At 40.5% G+C, this 19843-nt stretch overlaps 3 protein-coding genes across 5 annotated transcripts; 2 read left to right on the top strand and 1 right to left on the bottom strand.

The window, feature by feature from the left end:
- Positions 1 to 659: 659 nt before the first annotated feature.
- ccpg1 (cell cycle progression 1) lies at positions 660 to 12106 on the top strand. 2 transcript variants are annotated; one of them, XM_086286836.1, is made up of 11 exons: positions 660 to 909; positions 4080 to 4169; positions 4628 to 4745; positions 4837 to 4922; positions 5016 to 5199; positions 5289 to 5381; positions 6556 to 6900; positions 7044 to 7105; positions 7908 to 8027; positions 8648 to 9939; positions 11209 to 12106. In XM_086286836.1, exons 2-11 carry the CDS (start codon positions 4110 to 4112, stop codon positions 11399 to 11401), a joined length of 2553 nt encoding a protein of 850 aa, XP_086142962.1. In that variant the 5' UTR covers positions 660 to 909; positions 4080 to 4109; the 3' UTR covers positions 11402 to 12106. The 2 variants fall into 2 exon arrangements, with proteins under 2 accessions (XP_086142962.1, XP_086142963.1); XM_086286837.1 differs by lacking the exon at positions 5289 to 5381 and having other exon boundaries at positions 664 to 909.
- On the bottom strand, positions 11182 to 16931 carry pigb (phosphatidylinositol glycan anchor biosynthesis, class B). The gene is made up of 12 exons (XM_086286848.1): positions 16447 to 16931; positions 16236 to 16359; positions 15617 to 15734; positions 15412 to 15516; positions 15042 to 15172; positions 14377 to 14517; positions 14240 to 14291; positions 13928 to 14139; positions 13018 to 13082; positions 12710 to 12932; positions 12241 to 12418; positions 11182 to 12168 (listed from the first exon to the last, which is right to left on the bottom strand). The coding sequence occupies exons 1-12, from the start codon at positions 16556 to 16558 to the stop codon at positions 12055 to 12057; spliced, it is 1575 nt and encodes a 524-aa protein (XP_086142974.1). The 5' UTR covers positions 16559 to 16931; the 3' UTR covers positions 11182 to 12054.
- On the top strand, positions 16351 to 19469 carry pigbos1 (PIGB opposite strand 1). 2 transcript variants are annotated; one of them, XM_086286869.1, is made up of 2 exons: positions 16351 to 16619; positions 19126 to 19469. In XM_086286869.1, exon 2 carries the CDS (start codon positions 19171 to 19173, stop codon positions 19327 to 19329), a length of 159 nt encoding a protein of 52 aa, XP_086142995.1. In that variant the 5' UTR covers positions 16351 to 16619; positions 19126 to 19170; the 3' UTR covers positions 19330 to 19469. The 2 variants fall into 2 exon arrangements, with proteins under 2 accessions (XP_086142995.1, XP_086142986.1); XM_086286860.1 differs by lacking the exon at positions 16351 to 16619 and adding an exon at positions 18615 to 18769.
- Positions 19470 to 19843: the final 374 nt, after the last annotated feature.

Here is a 19843-nt window from a genome sequence, read left to right as displayed (position 1 = left end):
ACAACTTATTTACCTTAGAGGTTTGAGTAACAAGCCACAGACCAAGTAGCAAAAATGTCACTGCAATTTCTCCAGAAACGACATTGTCTAGTTTCATATTGCTATTCTAGCTCTGGTTTTTATTTGTATTGCTGTTGTTGTTGTTGTTGTTATTGTTCTTAATAGTGTGTTGTAAGCCTATTTGCCCTGCTCATAATATATATGTATAACACAATAACACACACATACACGTGTCGGTAGTTACTGACAGACCTGTTAAGCTTTACAGGAACATGAACAAATGTTCAAGCATTCTCTTTCTTTACCTTTTCTTCCCCTCTTACAAACTATTATCTTCTTCTTCTTCGAGTACAGTTGCAGCTGTTTAGTATTTGTTAGATTGCAACACCATGTTTTCCCAAACCAGTCGAGCAACATATTATGTATTCATTAAGTCTTTTGCAAGAGACAGGGAATTTGAGCTCACAACAACAACGACCACGTGTGTTCAGTTAAAGTTTTCAGGTATGGCGTTTTGCTTATTTAATGTTCTGCTTAGGCTGCACATCTAAACATATAAAACACTCATTTGAAAAGCTCTTCATCGACGTGTCTCCGCCCTCGTTGCTGTTACTGTGTCGGTGCTTCGTCACGCTTCCTTGTTTATGTTTTTTTCTTTTTTGCAGCCGCACGGGGATTTTCGCTCCACCCTCGCCGAGTTTGTTTGGCCGCCGAGCTGACCCATGGGATATGTAGTTTCGGGTGTCGCAGAAGACATTGCGCCGCGTGTCCAGCTAAACCCTTTAAAACTACACTTCCCTCCCACTGGTCGGTTACGCAGCGTCAACGGATAAACTGGCTCGGGCATATACTGCAATAACTGTGGAGCTTTTTGCAAACAGCTGTCTCGCCGCCAGGAACAAAACACTGGTGAGTTTAGGCACTTATCGTCATACTCTAGGTTGCAGTGATGTTAAACGACTGTTAAAAATAACGGATAGTCTCGAGACGGTTTCAATTATACGTTCCGACGACGTTTATAGAGGTGACGGTAATAACAAGCCTCTGAAGTTAGTTCAGTAACAGCGAAACTGACGCCAAATGCGGTTATTTGATGTCAGCGGACGAAGCTGGTGTTCGCTGCCCGTAGCTGCTGCAGGTTTAACCGCAAATTTGTCCGTTAGAGACGTAAACAGCGGCTTTTTTTCAGCGTGAGGCCGCGCGCTGGTTGGCATCGTCTTCTAGCCTTCACCGCCAGAGGGCGCTGGTTCCTCTGTTTGTTTACACTGCCAGGTATCAGCTCGTGACCAGCTGTAAAAAAAGGCATTAGCTGCGGTTACAACACATCGACAGGGGGGGGCATGTAACTGGATTCGGGGAGAGGAGTTTGAGACTGCCAAAGTTAGGGGTTATAACGGTATTATCACAGTACCGCGTAGATCTAGGGATGCCACAACAAGACTCCAATGAGGTTTCGTGCCAAAAAGTGATTACTCATGTTTCTGTCTGATTTTTTTTATGACTAATATCTGTGTTTATATACAGGCTGTAGTTTACAGGATTTATGTATATACAATAAAGAAATTAGCTGTTATCCAAGTATCTTTATGACTCTGTCTTATTGTATCAGGTCAGTGTTCTGCATTATAATCAACCCAGTCCTATTTGACCACTTTTAAAACTTTATAAAACTATTAACTAACTTTTGTTGTACTTTCTGCTGGCCTCTTTGCCATTATGCATATTTAGTTTTAGTTATTATAACCTTGCTCGCAACTATATTGTGATGTTGATGTTTAATAGTGTGCCCATCAGAGGGCACGTTGCAGACCGGTAAATGGTCGGTAAATAACAAATGAGTTTTGTGACTTATGACTGATTCATGTTAGTTTGTCTGGTTTTTCTAGATTTGACAAGTCAACCACTGCTTGCCTTCCGTGTCCTGACGAAAAACAGCTGATCTACGCAGAACAATGTTCAGTAATAATTAGGCTGATATGAGTAAATATTGGATTTTTAAATCACTGAGAACTGGTATCAGTCTTAAAAACCCTGTATCTAAAGCAGGGGTCACCAACTCCAGTCCTCAAGGGCTATCTTCATGCAGCTTTTAGTTGCATCCTTGTTTTGACACACCTGAACCAAATGAATGGCTTCATAACAGACCTTTGCCAAACGTCATGGCATGCTGAAGAGGTAATTCGGCTGTGTTGGGATGCATCTAAAAGCTGCAGGATGGTAGCCCTCGAGGACTGGAGTTGGTCACCCCAGATCTAAAGACTATAAACAGGCCACTTAACCCAATGCAGGGTGGTTGCCAGGCAACTTGAGGACAACATACTATATTGTGCATAATTCAACTTTTGTGGATATGAATAAGATATTTTTGTTGATAAATAAAAAGAATGTACAGTTCTTTTATAAGGTGTTGATAAGTGCTTAAATACTAAAAACAGATCATTTTAAGCTGTTGCTACATGGTTTCTAGGCAACATGTTAACATCTAGATAAGAACCTTCTGGAGCCTAAGATGTATCTGTGTGCAAAGCTCCTAATGGTGCAGGAGGAGACGAGCAGAAAGCTCTTTCGCGTGTTACAGTCAGATCTACAAACGAAAATGAGTTGGACAGGCCTGCTGTGAATTTTTTGTGGCATACAGGTCTTACTCATCTTTTCACTACAACATATTGTCTCAGGTGTAGGTGGAGCTCAGCGGGAGCTCCACTGCTGCAGCAGTCTGGCAGTCGAATGTAAAGTGACACCACCGGTCAGCCGAGTGCCGCGTGATGGGTGGATGAATTTATTTAACTGATGTGTGGGGGGTTGGTTTTTTTCTTTATATGTAGCTTGGTGATAAAATGGAGTGAAAGTAGTCCCTGCTGTATAAACAGGATGTGCAGTGATTGATAGAAGTTTAATTGCATGCTGTGCCACTCTCACCTGCACATCTCACTTTGCCTTTCACTACAAGAGGCTGAACAGCAGGCATAGTCTAAGTCAGATAGAAATAATAACTCAGTGATTTGTGCAGCTGTTGGTGTCACTGCCTGCACTGTTAGACTGTTATGTGTATTTATTTTGCTATCCCTGTGAAAACCCACACCCTACTCATGCCTGTAGCTGGGTGTGGGTGGTGGTGCTGAAGCGTTTAATTGATCCCTGCGTGACTTCTGAACAAGCTTAAAGTGTTTTTCTCAGCAGCTTAGGTTTCTGTTTATGGGTGGGATGGGAAAGACGGTGCAACATAAAAAAAGAACTTGAGTGCTGCATCGAAGTGGAAAAACTGGAGGATTTATTTACTTTATTTCAGACCTACACGTTATTTCAGAGGACAATATTGTGGTATTGGTTGTATAATTGTTTTTTGGTTGCTTGGTTAATATTTGTACATTTCTTCCTTCCAGCTTTTAAAATTCGCTACTTTTGCTCATTTTAACCTTCAGTAATTTTGAAAATTAAGGGAGATTTAAGGTGTTATTTGGACAACATATCAATGTGAAATTCAGCCTACAACATAGCCCAGTCAAGAGGCTGATGCCGTTGGCAGCATTTGCACTTATCTGTCTGGTGTACCTGCGTCGCTCTGCAGCTGGCGGCAGTGTTTCTCTCTTCAAGTTGATATCAGAAATGGCAGCAGTCAGTCACAGTTGCTGTGATCACATTAACTTACAGTGTCGATTTAATACAGAAATATAAAGTATTTTCTGAAGTTTTAGGAACTAAGTAATTAATTTATTGGAAACATAATCAGCAGATCATTATAGTTAGTTGCAGGTTGATATATTAGAAAATGGACTCGACTTTCATCATCTACAAAAACCAAACTCTGCTTTTATATTTCCGTATGTCTGATAAAAGCATAACGATATAAGAAACTCAGGAGCTATTTTTCTCCAGTGAGTGCCTTTACTTTATCTAAATTTTCTGAATTTACATACATATTTTATTTGTTTACTTTTATTACTAGACTTACTTTGAACGTAATATTTTTCCAGTGCTGGTTTTCTACTTTTACTTGTGTAAAGCTTCTGAAAACAATTTTATTGTAAATTTGAAAATGATGCTCAGTCAAGTTCAGGTGTTCTTCTTCTCTCCTCCAGACGTCTGTGTGCTGCTGACAGCTGACAGAAATGTCAGAGACCTCCAGCGATGCGGAGTCCTCCTGTGGCTGGACTATTATTAGTAATGAGGTATAAATCCTTTCCTCTGTTTATCCTTTATCCTTACCACTTGTTGTCTTATGGTTTTTATCATTTTAATCAGGTCTGCATGGGTCATTAAGTATAAAATGTCAATGAATTGTTGAACATGTTGAAGAGATATGCTACATTACAGTTTCCTGTGTTCTTTCTTCAAGTTTATTTTAGAGTTTTACAAGATAAACAACTTTAACTGTAAACCAGAGTTTGCCGACACTGACAGCACTAGCCTGTTTATGCTTAGTTTTTTTTCCTCATTAACAAGAAAAATTTAAAATATTTTTCTTCATTGATAAAACCTTCAACTTTTTGCTATAGCTGGTCAGTTACAGCTATAATTCATCATTAAATTGTCCTTTTCTGAATAGTTAATTACGGTCAGGTATTTATAAAGAAAGTTCAATGAAGTTCATCCTGTGTGTTTGGTTTTTGAACGTTTGTGTTTGCAGGGTTCAGATATTGAGACTTTGGGATCCGAGACAGCAGTGGAGTACGGAGCTGAGCTGTTAGAGCGCCCTCTGGTGCAAGAACCAGAGGCGCAGGATGTTCAGACATCAGTATCAGCTGGTAAAGCTCCTTCTTCTTCTTTTTTTTTATCCAGATGTGACTTTGATTGGAGTTTGTTTGACACAACACACATTTATGTTCACATTGACAGCTGTGTGTGCAGAAGAAAGGACTGCTGATTCACTGGACAACACTCTGGGAGAACAAACTTTAGATGAGACACTGAACGCCTCAGAGGTGAGAGGACATGAAAATGTCCCCGGAATAATTAATCCAGAGCCTCGTCCCTTCTTCTCGCTGTATAACTTGTCTTCATTGTATCGTCTGCAGGTCGGAGACGAAGCTGCAGGGAAAGAGCCCGTGCTGTCCTCCAGCGACCTCTCCGACATCGTGACTCTGCCAGACTTGAAGGAGGGGGAGCATGCCGAAGTGGAAGAAGAGGCAGCCGTCCATGAAGATCTTTACCTCGGCACCTCCTGCAGCAGCCAGTACGCCTTCAGTGCTGCAGAGACCGGTAGGACGGCGCGCACACACTAAAGACAGCTGATTTTATTACCAACATTAAAACAACAACACAAACATTTCTCCTGTTTGCCAAAGCAGGTTTGTTGTTGAGTCACTGGAAACTTCCACAGACTCTGATGAACTTAAGCAGCCGTCTGAGAAGTCAGCTGACCGGTGGCCGCTCTTTTCCAGGTGGCCTGATTTGAAAATGCAGTGACTCTGATTTGATGCTTAGCTTGGTGAGCAGCGCTCGAAACTAATCCTGATGCAGCTGAATCACTGTGAGGTGATGAGATGCTGTCAGACAGTTTAAAGCCTGTGTGCCTGAGCAAATATGAGGAGTCAAATACTTTGATTTATTTATTTAATTTTTCTGTGTGGAGAAGTGAGATAATAACAATAGCCTGTATGTAAAGCATAGACAGTGGAGAGGGTTTCAAACTACATTTAAAGTCTCATCTGGTTTGTGTGGTATACATTTTTAACACACAGGGGTGTTTATCTTGTGAATTATGGTACCAGAACAGTTAAAATGTCTTGCGGTATGGCTGCCTTTAAATGACTGCAGTATTCCTTAGTTTCTTAGTCAGATCTGCCTCGTTCCTCCCATTTGGTTACAAAACCGTGAGATCGGGATAGCCAGGTCCAGGCTGCCAAACTGTCTGTAATCAGTGGTACTGTAGACTCAACTCTGTAGTTTTCTGAATGTGAATGCAGGAACAGTCTCTGGAGTAGCACCAGAGAAGTAGTGTCCTTTAAATTAGTTCTTTCTTTTTAGGAATTGGTAGATAAGTGTGTATGCTTGTGTTTTTCAAACACAGCAACCGAGGAAAGCAAATCTCTGATTAAACAAAGAGTTCTAAGCTTTGTTTTTGTTAGTGCTGGCTTATATACCGGTTCTCAAGCAAGCTAAACCAGTGAGCTAGAGCATCCACTGTGGCTTTAAGGTAATATGACAGGGGCCAACAAGTAGTACTCAGGTGCAACTGTCCATTAAAGGTGTAGTTAGACTTCAGGGCAGTGTCACTGGTTCAGCCCATGTAAGATTCAAATGAGCTATATGTGGCCCACAGTGTACAAATGGATCAGGGGTCTCACTGCCAGTAAATGGTATTTATATAGCGCTTTACTAGTCCCTGAGGACCCCAAAGCACTTTACACTTTCAGTCATCCACCCATTCACACACTGGTGATGGCAAGCTACATTGTAGCCACAGCCACCCTGGGGCGCACTGACAGAGGCTTGTTGCCTGCATGATTAACTGCACCAATGCCTGCTTTTTGAAACCGTTTGCATGTGTGCTGTTTCTTGTTTTGTGCTTTTTTTCCTCTCTTCATGTAAAACTTCTCATTTTTTTAACCGTAGTTTTCCCAGTGCAGCCGCCAGCGGTGACAAACTCGAGCAGCAGCGAGGACGAGGCTGGACGCAGCGCCAGCACTGTTGTACGAAGACGAAGGTTGAGGAGGAGTACCACAAACACCGTGACTGACCCAGAGGACGAGGCTGTGTTGGAATCTCGCCCAAGTGATGATGATGATAAAGGGGAGCAGGAGGTTAAAGAACAGAAGCAGCAGCAAGAGGAGGAGGAGACTGAAGTGAGAAGAGCTGCTCGGGATGTTGAAGAGAGAGTCCAAAACAGCAGCAGCTTCAAAACGTCGATCCTCATCACTGTCGTAATAGCTGCCTTCCTGTGTTTGGGTCACTTCTATGGTGAGTAGTCCAGCTTTACTGGGATAAATGCAGAAAGTTTTCTTGGACCTCAACTTTAGGGATGTACTGTAGCTCATGTGGTTCCACCTGTTTCCTGTCTACTGTAGGCTGTGGAACTAACGTGTAAAAACTTTCACTTACAGAGAAATACGAGATGAAAAAGAAGCTCTTTGATGATGACTATGTGATGGACCTTACATCCCAGGTCAGTGACTACACAGGTCCCGACTCGAGGAGTAATTTTATTATTTTTGGTAGAACAGTAATCATGAATTTCTGTGCCGTGCTTTTGATTTTTGTAACTTCTTACATGGATCATTTATCACTTTATTTGCTTTTATTCTTAAATCCTTCATAATGCTGTTGTGTGTATGAATTTGATCTACAATTGTGCAGTAAAAAAAGCGTTAGAATTTACCAAAAGTCAGACTCAGATTGCTTGGATCCCTGGCTGAGTAGGTACTAAAAGAGTATCTGATATCAGGTACTACCACCTAATGGAAAATGCTAAAAACCTAGTCGAGCTGAGTTGGTACTAGTGTAACAGAAAGTCACAGTCGTAAAGACTAAATGTGGATATTTACCTTCCTCTTATACAGGGGTGTCAAACTCTTTTTAGTTCAGTCCAAATTTAATCTGAAGTGGGGCATTAAAACAAAACACTGCTGCATATTTCTTAACTTATAACTTTATACACTGTGAAAAAGTTCACTTCAACCAGAGCTGAGATTTTAATAAATCTGGAACCAGAAGTCAAAGTGAAAGACATTTAATAGTACTTAATGATTTCACTGCTGTTTCCCACTTTATAAATCTGGCCTCAGGCCTCATGTTGGACACCTCTGCTCTTATAAGATGTGAAAAAAATATAGAACCAACAACCATCTGGGTATTGAGCTTCAGCTCCCATGAACCATATTCATCTTAGATAGATAAAAAAAATTAAAAGATGGAGGAGCCATAAGCAGGACTTTGATGGGCTTGTTTTACTTCTTTTTCTCACTTAGGAAGAGTTGTTCGAGTATGGCATGGAAGAAATGCATGACGACCAAATTCCATTGCTCATGGAGCTTGAGAGTATTAGGAACGAGAACCAGGAGCTCATTCTGAAACAGGCTCATGTTCAGGTAACTGATGGTGACACTCCAAGTTTATAATATTCTGTCAGAGCCACTTCGCATTTTATTTTGAGCATTTTAACTTAATATACATCAATACAAACTTTATATCCCGGGGTTATGTATATGTATGTAATAATACCTACATAAATAAATAAAAAAATGTACACATTTTTCCAGATACACAAATGCCAAATCTGTATCTCTTAAAATTTTAAAAAAATTTAAAAAAAAAAACCCAGGAAAATGACATCACTTACTCTTGTGATGGTGCACATGAAAACATGTGATAATTCTTTCTGACAACGTGACAGCATATATTCCAACATAGGACGTGCTGATCAGCTCTATAACCCCCCCCCCCCCCCCCCCCAAATCTGGATCATAATGTTTTTGTTGCTGCGTACACTTTTCACTTGATTTCTGCAAACCCAGTAGAAGAACAGGGTGTTTCTATGCAAGAAGAATTATTCCTCCACCACACTTGGTTGCGTTTTTCTGGTATTTAAAAATAGAAATACTAAATATTTTGTTTTATTGTTGAAATATTGAATGATTTTAGTGAATGCACTGCTTCAGGTAATCACAGCATATGCAATCTTATGTCTGTTCCTCTTTTTCCCATCAAGACCCAGAGAGATAAGTTGGAAATGTTGCTGAAAGAGAAGGAGGAGGAGAACACTAACATGGTGTCTCAGCAGCAGAAGTTAGCAGCTGAGAACCAGCTGCTGAAAAGCTCTCTGCAGCGAGAAGAGATGTCGTTGTCAGCCTTACAGGAGGAGCTGAAGAGTCTGCACTCTAAGATCAGAGATCTGGAGTCGATGGAAGAAGGAGCCGACTTGCTGCTGTCAGAAAACCAGAACCTGAAAGAGCAGCTGGAGGAAGAGAAGCAGGTGACCAGAAGCTTCCACGGCCAGCTGACTAACATGATGGTCGAAACACAGACGCTGAGAAAGAAATTTGACAAAGAGAGGAAGGTCACAGATGAGCTGAGGAGAGAGCTAAGTCAACTGAGAAGTCGATTCCCAGGAGCCGGAAAGGAATTGGGTTCAGAGGCGGAGGAGCTGCAGTCCCGCCTGATGGAGCTGGAGAAGAGGCTGAGCTTTGAGCAGCAGCGCTCTGACCTGTGGGAGCGGCTGTATGTGGAGACCAAAGAGGAAAGAGCCAAAGGAGACACAGAGCCCAAAGTGAAAAAACCAAAGCATGGCATGGCGGGAAAAGTGAAGGAGACGTTTGATGCTGTGAAGAACTCCACCAAGGAGTTCGTACACCACCACAAGGAGCAGATTAAAAAAGCCAAAGAGGCCGTGAAGGAGAACCTGAGGAAGTTCTCTGACTCTGTCAAATCCACTTTCAGACATTTCAAGGATTCTGCCTCAACCTTCATCAATAAAGCCCGAGGGTTTTATAAACAGAGAAGCAATGAGAAGAATACAAGGGAGTCGTGGCAGCACAGATCCCACAAGCCTCATCAACGACACAAACACGACTCTGGCCACAACACCCGGAAGTCAGGAGACAAAGTTCACCAGGACTGGGAACAAAACGCTCACAAAGCCCACATGAAGGGATGCTCCGGGGTTTTCGACTGTGCCTACCAGGAATCCACCAGGCTCTTCAACAAAGCCACAGAGCCAATCAGAGCTGACGAGTTTCACAAGCTGCTGCAGAGCTACCTGCAGCAGGAGGTCGACCACTTCCACCATTGGAAGGAGCTGGAGACGTTCATCAACAACTTCTTCTGCAACGGAGTGTTCATTCACGACCAGATGCTGTTCACAGACTTTGTGAGCGGGGTTGAAAACTTTCTCGCAGACATGCGCAAGTACCACGGCCTCGATGATGACGCTTTCGGGGATGTTGATGACTACATCTACAGGCACTTCTTTGGAGAAACAAACACAAAGAGTTACAGCCCGAGGTGAGCGTCCAGAAAGATCCTTTAATTTATTGTTAGGTTGCGTCTGAATAATTTATAAAAGTTCTGGATGGGTGAAAATAAATTCTAGATTAAAGTCATAAATTTACAAAAAAAATCCACCAAATTTCTCGGAAACAGTCCAAGTGAAGCTGTTATAGTGATCTAAACTAAAAATGTGTGAAAAATAACTAAAATAAAAACAGACCTTTAAAAATAAAGCCAGCTCCTCTAAATGTTCAATAAACAGTAATAATCAAACTAGAGCGCTCAGACACTTTTACAGCCTCACGCTGACAGGAAAATGGGGCGGAGCTCATCAAAGGTGGCTCGATAACTGTAAGGAAGCAAAATAATGGCTCAATAGTCACACTAGAGTAAAACTATGAAGGTCAGCTCATTTTTTTCATTACTTTTTTCTTTTCTTTTCTTGCAACTGACTGCAAATTGTTACTTGTGCAACTTTTTGAGCACAAGGCGATTGCACAGGTCACCTGGTGGGTGGAACTCAAGACTCCAAACAACCGCAGTCCATCAGAGACTGACTGCTTGGTGAAGAATTGCAATCAATTGCTGTAACTCAAATTACTTGTAAATAATGTAATTTCACTGTTTTCAATCGTTCCTCTTTTTGGTTGAATGTTGTTTGTAGTTCTAAAAATTAATAACTGAAGTAATTTAATCAAAATTCATATGTCTGTAGTTTGATTATCTACTGGAAATAACTGGTGTAACATACAAATCATAAATGGTTTTTCTCCTTTAGTCCTGCATACAATTCAAACACAGGGATAAGTGTATAAACAGTTTTATGAATGATTTATTGGGTTGTACAAGCCTTCATCGGGTGTTTAGATAAGCTGATTGAATCTTTACAATAAAATGTGTACTTGGAGTCCACCTCTGACTTTTCTGGCTGACTTTAAGCTTAAATAGTGGAATAAGTATGTGGCATCTTCTACCAGTTCTATTATTCTGATGTCTGCTTACATTTTAGCATTTACACAGGGTCCATTTAAGCCAGGGAGTGAAGGTCATTATTAGAGGCACACCAAGTGCCGTCACCACTAATTACTATTGCCATGGTAACAGGTTTGCACCTGAAAACAAACAAAAAAATACACCTTTTGTCCCCCACAAAGGTTGGGGTTAGGTTAGTTGAGTGAGGACTGAACCTGTTTTCTTCAGCGCTGCAGCCGGTTCATATTAATTTCTTTATATCATCACGCTCACAGTGATGTCATTCGTCTGTGTTGTGTTTGAATCATCCAGTGGGCCGTTTGAAGGACCCGAGGCAGACTCAAAGGAGGAATCGAGGACAAAGCAGGAGCAGCGTAAGCAGCAGCGAGCCCGGTCTCGACCCCACAGCGAACGCAAGTGGAGCCGATCAGGAAGAAACGCAGACAGACACATGGCTGACGTGAAGATAGAGCTGGGCCCGATGCCCTTTGACCCCAAATACTGAAGCGATTTCAGCTAGTTTATTACAATGGCTACAAACTTTAGTTGCAAAGTCATCTTTTTTGTTTTTGTAAGTTTGCACAACTTTTGAATGCTACTGAACGGCCTTCAGCTCTTTGGTGTTTGGTGAAGAAATCATTAGGTTGGAGTGGAAGACGCGGCCTAACTACATGTAGCTTGAGTTTATCTAAGATGTTAAACTGAGTCATTCTTTAAATTTTGGCTGGTAAATTTTAGACTGATGAGCACCTCCCTCTTCAGCCCCAACACCTTCATTTAAAAACAGCAGAGACTAAAAAAAAAAAAAGGGGGGGGGGCACTTCTGGATGTTTCTGTGTTCAGTTTGATGGTTTTAATTTGCTGCTACACTAACAGCTTTGTGTGATGTGAGAGCTCACATGCTGTTTCCTATCATTCCACCTTTAACTTAATTTAACTGGACAGTTTCACTTGTGATGGAAAAGGAAAAAACTGGAAAAAATAATATTTGAGGAAATATAACTGTATATAAAATGTTTTTTTTAAATTGATGAAAATTTAAATTGATGAAAATGAATGACAAGATTTAAGTGTAAAATATTTATTTCCATTTGAAAAAGAAAACCCCCCCACATGTTTTGCCATAAGGACAGAAAGTTCCCATTGTTCCAGTGTTTGTCAGTGCCTTTCATAAATAAAGATGCTTCCTCCGACTCTTCCTTCAGGAAAATGAGTGTGAAATATCTTTGCTGCCCTCACAAAGTTATTCCCTTCCAAAAATACAGAGATTTCCTGTGAAGAAAACACACAAAATGTGCTTAAAAACACTGCAAGCAAAAATTAGAAATGTAATTTGTGTCTTACCTTTTCCAAAACATCAAACATGATCAGATGGGTGGGCAGAGAGGACTTGTATGGGAATGAGGTCCTGAACCAGAGAAGAGGCTCCTCGTAAAATCTCTCAGCTTCATCCACGTAAGCTTCCTCTCCCAGATCTGGAGGACACTCGAGAAATCTCATCTTAATCGGGCAGTGGATGTGGCTGTGAGGAGACAGGACCATCAGCTGCATAGCATCATAATGTGATCGAGGAAATGAGCTCTGAAGACTGACAGAGGACAGCTAAGCACGTTTATATGAATCAATCTTTCGTACCACAGCAGATACATTATTAAAACATGTTTCCAGTGTTTTATTTTGAAAACTGATTTTAAGTGAATAAATCTTAAATGTCAGGTTGAGACAATCCCAAATCTTGAAAACTTGGGATGCTGTGTGAAATGAAAACAACTGAATGCAGTGGTTTGGAAATCTATTGAAACACATCAAATACCTGTAGAAGGGTGTTGAGTGGCAAGGCATGAGAAAGAATACATCCGGCTGTGGACGGGTGGTGGAGACATTGCCTACGTCACAAAGTGGCTGTAGGTGGTTCATGACGTCCAGAGTGCCTCGCTGGTGAATCAGACCAGTGTACAGAGCAGGAATAAGATTGGCCGATAACAAGACGGCTGCTGCAGGTCGACGCCACGATTTCAGATGAGCCAAAGAAATCCCTGTGGAAAGAAAACGTTTATTATATAAACACATCTGGATGGAAATGACCACATACTGCAGTTCTGATGTGAATACGTGACTTACCACAGAAGACCATACAGAAAGGCAGCACTGGATAAATGAATCTGAACTCCTTGTGTGGAAGCACACTGGAAGGAAAAAATAAAACAGGTCAGACTGTCTACCAACCAGGACCCACAGGAAGCTTTATAGGAATCTGTTACATAACAAGTAGCTGGAATTTAAACAGGTTTCACACTGTTAAAAAAAATAAAGAAAAACGTTTGCAAATGTCTTAGGAGAACTCAAAATGAACAAAGGGTTTTGTTGAGCGTAAAAATAAATAAATCTGCACAGAGATCTTTAAACCATCAATTTAAACTCCGTCCCTTCTCCTCTTCTTTGACTATGTGACATCCTGGATGTCTAGAACAGAAACAGGTGAGCAAAAAAAAAAAAAAATATATATATATATATATATATATATATATATATTGGCTGATCTATCAACTTTTTAAATCACCAAAATAAAATTGGTATCATAAATAATAAATGAGTCAGACTCTAAATCAAACTGAATGGTGAAGTGAATAATTAAGTTACAATGTTCTGTTGGAAAAAATCTGGCTCGTGACATTTGTGCAGAGGTCTCTTTGACGAGCACCACCAACATAAATGTTTTAAATGGGCCAAACACACTATGCACGCTCTGCAACACCAAAAAAATGCCAGAGAACATGAAAAGAGCTAAAGCCACAGACACAGCCTCCAATTCGCCCAGATCCAAAATCCACACATGCATGCGTTGAAAGAAACTCCACCCATAGAAGGCTCCACTCTGCAGCCAATCGGGGTCCAAACAGACATCAAATATTTCACACTAATCTTTTTCTTAAAGAATAAAAATAAGGGGCAAGGGAAACTCTGCATTTGTGTTTAATAACCATAAGCCAGCATCACAAGAACAGGTAAGCAGTGTGTGTTGCAGCTTCACCTGTAAACTGCGATGGTCCAGACGACAGCTGCCAGCAGGATTTTGTATCTCTTGAAGGCGAGCATGCAACCGTGAAGAAAGAGCGGGAGATGAGGGCCGATCACCACGGCAAAGCCCTGAGTGAGGTACCAGTGCCAGGGGTGAGAGCCGTAGAAATCAGCCACACCGTGCAAGATGTTAAACTTGAGGAAGTTAAACTGCACTGGTGTCCACTGGAAAACAGAAAGGAGCCGTTACAGCCAACCGACTTCATGCTGGGTGTGTGTGTGTGTGTGTGTGTGTGTGTGTGTGTGTGTGACACACAGATTTTACCTTCTCATAGAAAAAACAGTCAATCGCTGTTGAAGTGACAACGGCCAACGTCCTAGTGATGACAGAACAATCATACACCGGAGACAAAACACTGTAAAGCTAACGGTTATAGAGGAGAAGAGGCTGAAAGTACGAACCCTGTGGGAATGTAGTGATGAGTGATGAGCCTCAGTTTGTTGTCTTCCTGCCAGAAATGATACAACAGCAGAGGAAACCAGACGATCACGGCTGTCGGGCGAATAATCACAGCCAAGGCCACCAGGGCCAAGTACTTCTTACTGGAAAACAGCAGTGTGTATATAAAACACCCCACAGAGATCATCAGGGTAAATAAAAAGTACATTTCGCTTCTATATAATTCAACAGGAGAGACTTTTGTGCACAGCTTTGCTTTAAAACTGCCGGCAATCAGTTTAGATGGAGGTTATTATTTATAACTCTGATCAAGCTACATTTCAGATGTTTATTTTGGTCTCTGGTTATGTGGAGTGATGGGGAGGGCTCAGACTGATGGGGAGTCGGGTGTGGCCTGTTTTGGTTTTAATTTATTGTTTATTTAAAGCATAGCTGAGGTTACAGTTTACACTACTGTGAAATGAAAAGTGTAAGTTCACTTCAAGGATACTTTCTGATATGTATTATTGTGTGTGATTTTTTTCTCTTGTTTTTAATGTATTTTTATTGACTTTTTAATTCAGTTTTTTTTCTACTTTTAACTTTTTCTGATTTTTTTTTCCCCCTTTTTTATTTATTTCATGTTTCTTAAATCTATTTTAGAATAAATTCTATTTAAGATCAAGACCTGCTGTGTGTTTTGGACCCGGGCAGAGGAAAGTAAGAAAGAGCCAGAGTGGTGATGGTGGCCTCCATGCTGTTGGTCAGAGTCCTGGTGCAGCAGAACCACATAAACCAGGAGCACATGTGACAGAAGAACTGGAGGTGAAAGACAAGTGAGGATTAGGTATGAAAACTGCAGAGCACTGAAGCCGTTTTTACTATTATTATTATTATTATTATTATTATTATTATTATTATGCTTAAACCGCAGTGTGAATTGAACAAAATGCAGGTTTCCATCTTCCATCTTTAAAATAATCCCAAGCACAGTCACCATGCAAAACAGTCTGCTTATATTCACTCAAATCTTTCATTATCTGCATACATCCACCTACTGTCCATCTTGCAACATCCTGATTTTCCAGCGTTTGAAGCAGGAAGAAGAATTTCACGTCAGCAAACGAAGCCAGAAGCGACTGAAGAATTCGCGGAAGCCAAATCTGAAGAGCCAGACAAGTTTATAGAAACTTCGTGACTACAGGAAATCGTTCAAATGCTCATTAAAAAAGATTACTGAGAGAAAATAATAAAGAAACTTGCCAGCAGCTGAACCGAGTCGTAGCTGATGAACTGTAAGATCTTATATAAGAATGCAAAGAGAAGTGGATATGAGAATCCTCTTATTCCCGCCTTCCATTCCCAGGTCAGATACCCATAAGTTACTGTGTTATGGTTATAACAGGATAGAATAACAATGGCATAAAGCTCCTTTTGCGATTTAAAACAGTAAACAGTCACTTCATGTATCTCTGCTGGGAACCATAAACATAAACAGGGGGTTTGCAGATTTCAGTTTCGTTTTTTATTTTCTTAATGTTTAACTGGTGGAATTGTATCAGGGGCAACAATTAGGAAGTTCAGAAAAGCACAAAAAAGTAGAGCTCAACAGTCTAACCAAATTTGCAATCACTGGCAACTTTTCAACTGTTAAAGCAAATATTTAATCAGCAAATCACAGGCCAGCAACTCAACTGCAATTAGACATGGTGACATGATCAAGACACCTGCTGAATCTGAGCATCACATTGGGGAAGGAAGGGGATTTAAGTGACTTTGAACACAGCAAAGTTGCTTAAAATATTAAATAAAAGTAAATGAATGAATAAATGTGCACGTATCCACTGTCCCCTCTGTGACGGGTGTCTCCCAAAAAGGATATTTGAAGACCATCCTATGGGAGACCTCCAGAGACTGCCAGTACTCATCCGGGACGAAGCTGGTTTGAACCAGGAGGCAGTTAATCAGTCTGAACACGACACAAAACACGGTCACGCTCAGCACACCTGTGGAGGTCAGATAAATGAGCACATTTGAGCAGCTGCGGTGAACATCTGTTTTATTTCTCTTTGTGATAAATCTCAGAGCCCCACCGATGTTCAGGGGACTCTCCTCCTGCCTGGAGTACAGCTGGGATTTACGTCTCCTCAGCTTCACGTCCTCCACTTTGCTCCCAAACTTCAGACGTGAGCGCAGATTCTCCATCTTCACATAAACCTCTTGCGGGCATAGCTCCCCTCACCTGTCCCCGGATGTGTTGCAGCAGGTAAGTTCGCTCCTCACACAATCAAAAAGTTAACATATACGATCAGTTTTAAAAGTGAAGAAAAACTGAGCTCCAGGCCTGCCGACAGGGACGAGCGAGCTTCGGGTTTATTTAACAAGCATATTAGACTGTTACATCTCCAAAAAGTCTTCATAAATGTGAGTTAACTTCAGTTAGCTAAATGAACTATGGAGCGCTTCCGCAATCATGTCTACTTCCGGTGAAATGTTCTCCCCCGCCTTCAAAATAAAAGCTCCTTTATTTATTTTGTCATCCTGTTGTTTTAAGGTTGCATATATTATCCATTCACAGATGCTCAACTGGATTTAGATTAGGAGAATTTGGAGGCGAAGTCAACACCACACACTCATTGTTTTGCTTTGTGGCAGACTTCAGCCATTAGGGAATGCAGTTTCCATGGAAGGGTGTACATGGTCTGCAACAATACTTATGTAGGTGGTACATGTGGGTTTTCCAGCAAAACATTGTCTAAAGCATCATGCTGCCACCACCAACTTGCCTTCTCCCCATAGTGCATCCTGATGCCTGGTTTTCACCAGATAAAACATGGACACACCTGCCCATCCACGTGATGTAAAATAAAACATGATTCATTTAAACAGGTGATTGCCCCATGGTCCAGTTTGTTGTTGGTGCTTTTGGTGGTAGACGGGAATCAGATTGATCTGTAATGCACAGGGGTGTTCTGACACCTCTGTAGCTCGTCAGAGAGCCTTGGTTGCCCATGCCTCTGTCACTAGTTCACTACTGTTCCTTCCCTGGACTACTTTCAGATACTGACCACCAGAGATGTGCAGCAATGTGTTACAAGTACAATTAATGCAATTACATTTTTTTTTCAAGTAACGAGTAAAGTAAGGGATTACTATTGCAAAAAACTAATTAGATTACTCTTACCTTCCCATGAGCATGCTGTGTTACTGCATTACTAAACCATTTTGTTTGTGAGTGTGACAATTACATACGAATGTGCAACGTCCATGGTAACAACAGAAGTGTGTAGATCAACAGTCGATAATATAGAGTGTGGGAGACAGTATGACAATACTGCATTTAAAGCTTGGAAGTACTAACATTACTTTGAGTTTGATTCTGTAAAAAGTGACAAAAACATTAGCGTCCACTGTACACTCTGTGTGGGAAGAAAATGTGTTTCTACAGTGTAAAAATTAAACTTGAGCAAGCACCTAGCAAACCGACATGGCAATGTGAAATTCACAGACAAGGCCCCGGATCCCCCCGCTGACATGACTGCTGTGGCACCGGACAAAGGTCAGACGGCTCCACTCCTGCTAGAGAGATGAAAATAGATTTAAAAGCGACAGGACTTAATGCAGCAGAATCTTTGATTGTATTTATTTTGCTGTGTTTTACTTGCATCTATTTGAAAGAGTGAGTATAACCACAAAAAATAATTTTATTTTATATGCCAGAATATCCATCCATCCATCCATCTTCATCCGCTTTGTCCGGGGCCGACCCCAGAATATGCAGGCATATGTAAGTCGAAGAGCAATGCATATAATTAAATTTTTGTTTGAATCAATATTTATAAAGTTAAAATATTAAAACTTACCAAACAACATTGAAAAAGAGAATTTTTCAATTGATTCAAAATTATATGATGGATTATGCCAAAAAATAGAATTGGGCTTAAAGGTCTATTATTATTATTATTATTATTATTATTATTATTATTATTATTATTATTATTATTATTATTATTATTATTATTATGTCATATCTTACATTGTGTCATATTTTTAAGAAAAATATTCCTTTGAAACTCAAGCCCTGACAGGAAGTAAAATAAAAAAAAAACAACAACTTCACCTGCTCATGTGTCCCATAATATTAGCTTAGGTATTATGTCAAAATATGTTTGCTTTTTCGGTGGGTTTTTTTGTTTTTGTTTTTGTTTTTTTTTTGTGTGTGTGTGTGTGTGAGCAAGTAACTCTACGCTCCTGTAGGTGGTGCAGTGCAGTTTTCTTCTCAGCGTAGAAGAAGAATGTCATCCTGCTGTAACTGACTGTCCTGCTTGTTCTTTCTTCTGTTTTTTATCTCCTCGGGTTTTTATCTTTGTGCGTCTGCTCCGCAGTTACAAATACATCGATCAAAAGGCTTCCTCGGTGAGCTATGAAAGTTACAAATAATTTTTAAATAAAAATTTTTTAAATTTCAAATGTTCCCAGCTAGAAGGTGAACACACTGTGAAGCTAGCGATCGGCCTCTTCTATTATCCGATATGGATTTTTCAAAATAATAGTATACATATAGTTAGTTTTCCAGAGGAAAAAAAAAGCACTGAGCGGTGGTGCAAACGAATTTGCTAAGACCTAAAAAGACTTTTCACTTTCCTCACATTTTTGTGCCTTTGTGGTAAAGAGATGAGTGATTTCACTACTGTTTTCACATGTTTCAAAGCTGTGTGCTGGACTGACGTGAGCATTTAAAGTGTCTTATAACTCTTTTGTTGTTCTTTTAGGTTCACTATTGGGAAATCCTAATTTTTTTAAAAGAATAATAAATCATGTTTCGAAGAAGACTGCCTTTCACACAGTTAGCCTTTGCCACAATGCTTGGAGTTGCCGGTGGAATTTACATCTACAGACCTTATTTCGAGACTGTGCCAAAGACATCCGGAGAGCAGATCCAGGACAAGCCAAAGAAAGAGAATGAACTGGACTGAAGGAGTTCGAGAAGGCAGGAGGCTGCTGGACTGGAGGCCAAACAAAAAGACAAGATCACCATGGATTAAGTCATACTGATTCCTGCTGTTTGTGATTATAAATTTACAGAATAAATATTTAATAATTTCATGTTCTCATATCTGTTTCAGAATGACTTCTAACAAAATTAGTTACTCATCAGTTTCTTAAAAAGAAAAGTCTTTTCCTTACACTCTAACAGTTGTCTGTAGGAGGTATCTCTCATATGAGTAAATGCTGTTACCCATGAGACTGTGAGCCCATAAAGCTTAGACATAACTTAAATTGATCAAACATTACTAAAAGCACTGTAACAGCCCTCTAGTTGTCCTTAGTTGCCCTTGCTGAGTGTTATAAAGTGCCACATTCACGTGTAGACATCTGCAAAGAGAAAATGAGGTTTGTGGTTCTCAGAAGCCTGAAAACAGGTCACATTTTGTTCTGCCACATGAAATACATTTGTGTCTCTTCATGGAATAAATGAACTAACAATGC

This window comes from Aulonocara sp. 'chitande type north' Nkhata Bay, linkage group LG1, assembly GCF_057382095.1.
Source record: "Aulonocara sp. 'chitande type north' Nkhata Bay isolate Kocher_YH1m ecotype deep benthic linkage group LG1, A_spYH_male_GT1.1, whole genome shotgun sequence".
NCBI classification, from domain to species: Eukaryota; Metazoa; Chordata; class Actinopteri; order Cichliformes; family Cichlidae; genus Aulonocara; species Aulonocara sp. 'chitande type north' Nkhata Bay.
The sequence above is the reverse complement of the archived record's forward strand: the minus strand, read 5'-3'. Positions and strand labels throughout refer to the sequence as shown.

Coding starts and splice junctions, on each gene's coding strand:
- pigbos1 (XM_086286869.1), top strand. CDS start 19,171: ATGTTTCGAAGAAGACTGCCTTTCACACAGTTAGCCTTTGCCACAATG.
- ccpg1 (XM_086286836.1), top strand. CDS start 4,110: ATGTCAGAGACCTCCAGCGATGCGGAGTCCTCCTGTGGCTGGACTATT. Junction 4,170..4,627: donor GGACTATTATTAGTAATGAG/GTATAAATCCTT, acceptor TTGTGTTTGCAG/GGTTCAGATATTGAGACTTT. Junction 4,923..5,015: donor AGACACTGAACGCCTCAGAG/GTGAGAGGACAT, acceptor TATCGTCTGCAG/GTCGGAGACGAAGCTGCAGG.
- pigb (XM_086286848.1), bottom strand. CDS start 16,558: ATGGAGAATCTGCGCTCACGTCTGAAGTTTGGGAGCAAAGTGGAGGAC. Junction 14,292..14,376: donor CATCACTACATTCCCACAGG/GTTCGTACTTTC, acceptor TGTCATCACTAG/GACGTTGGCCGTTGTCACTT. Junction 12,933..13,017: donor TTTCTGTATGGTCTTCTGTG/GTAAGTCACGTA, acceptor TTCTTTCCACAG/GGATTTCTTTGGCTCATCTG.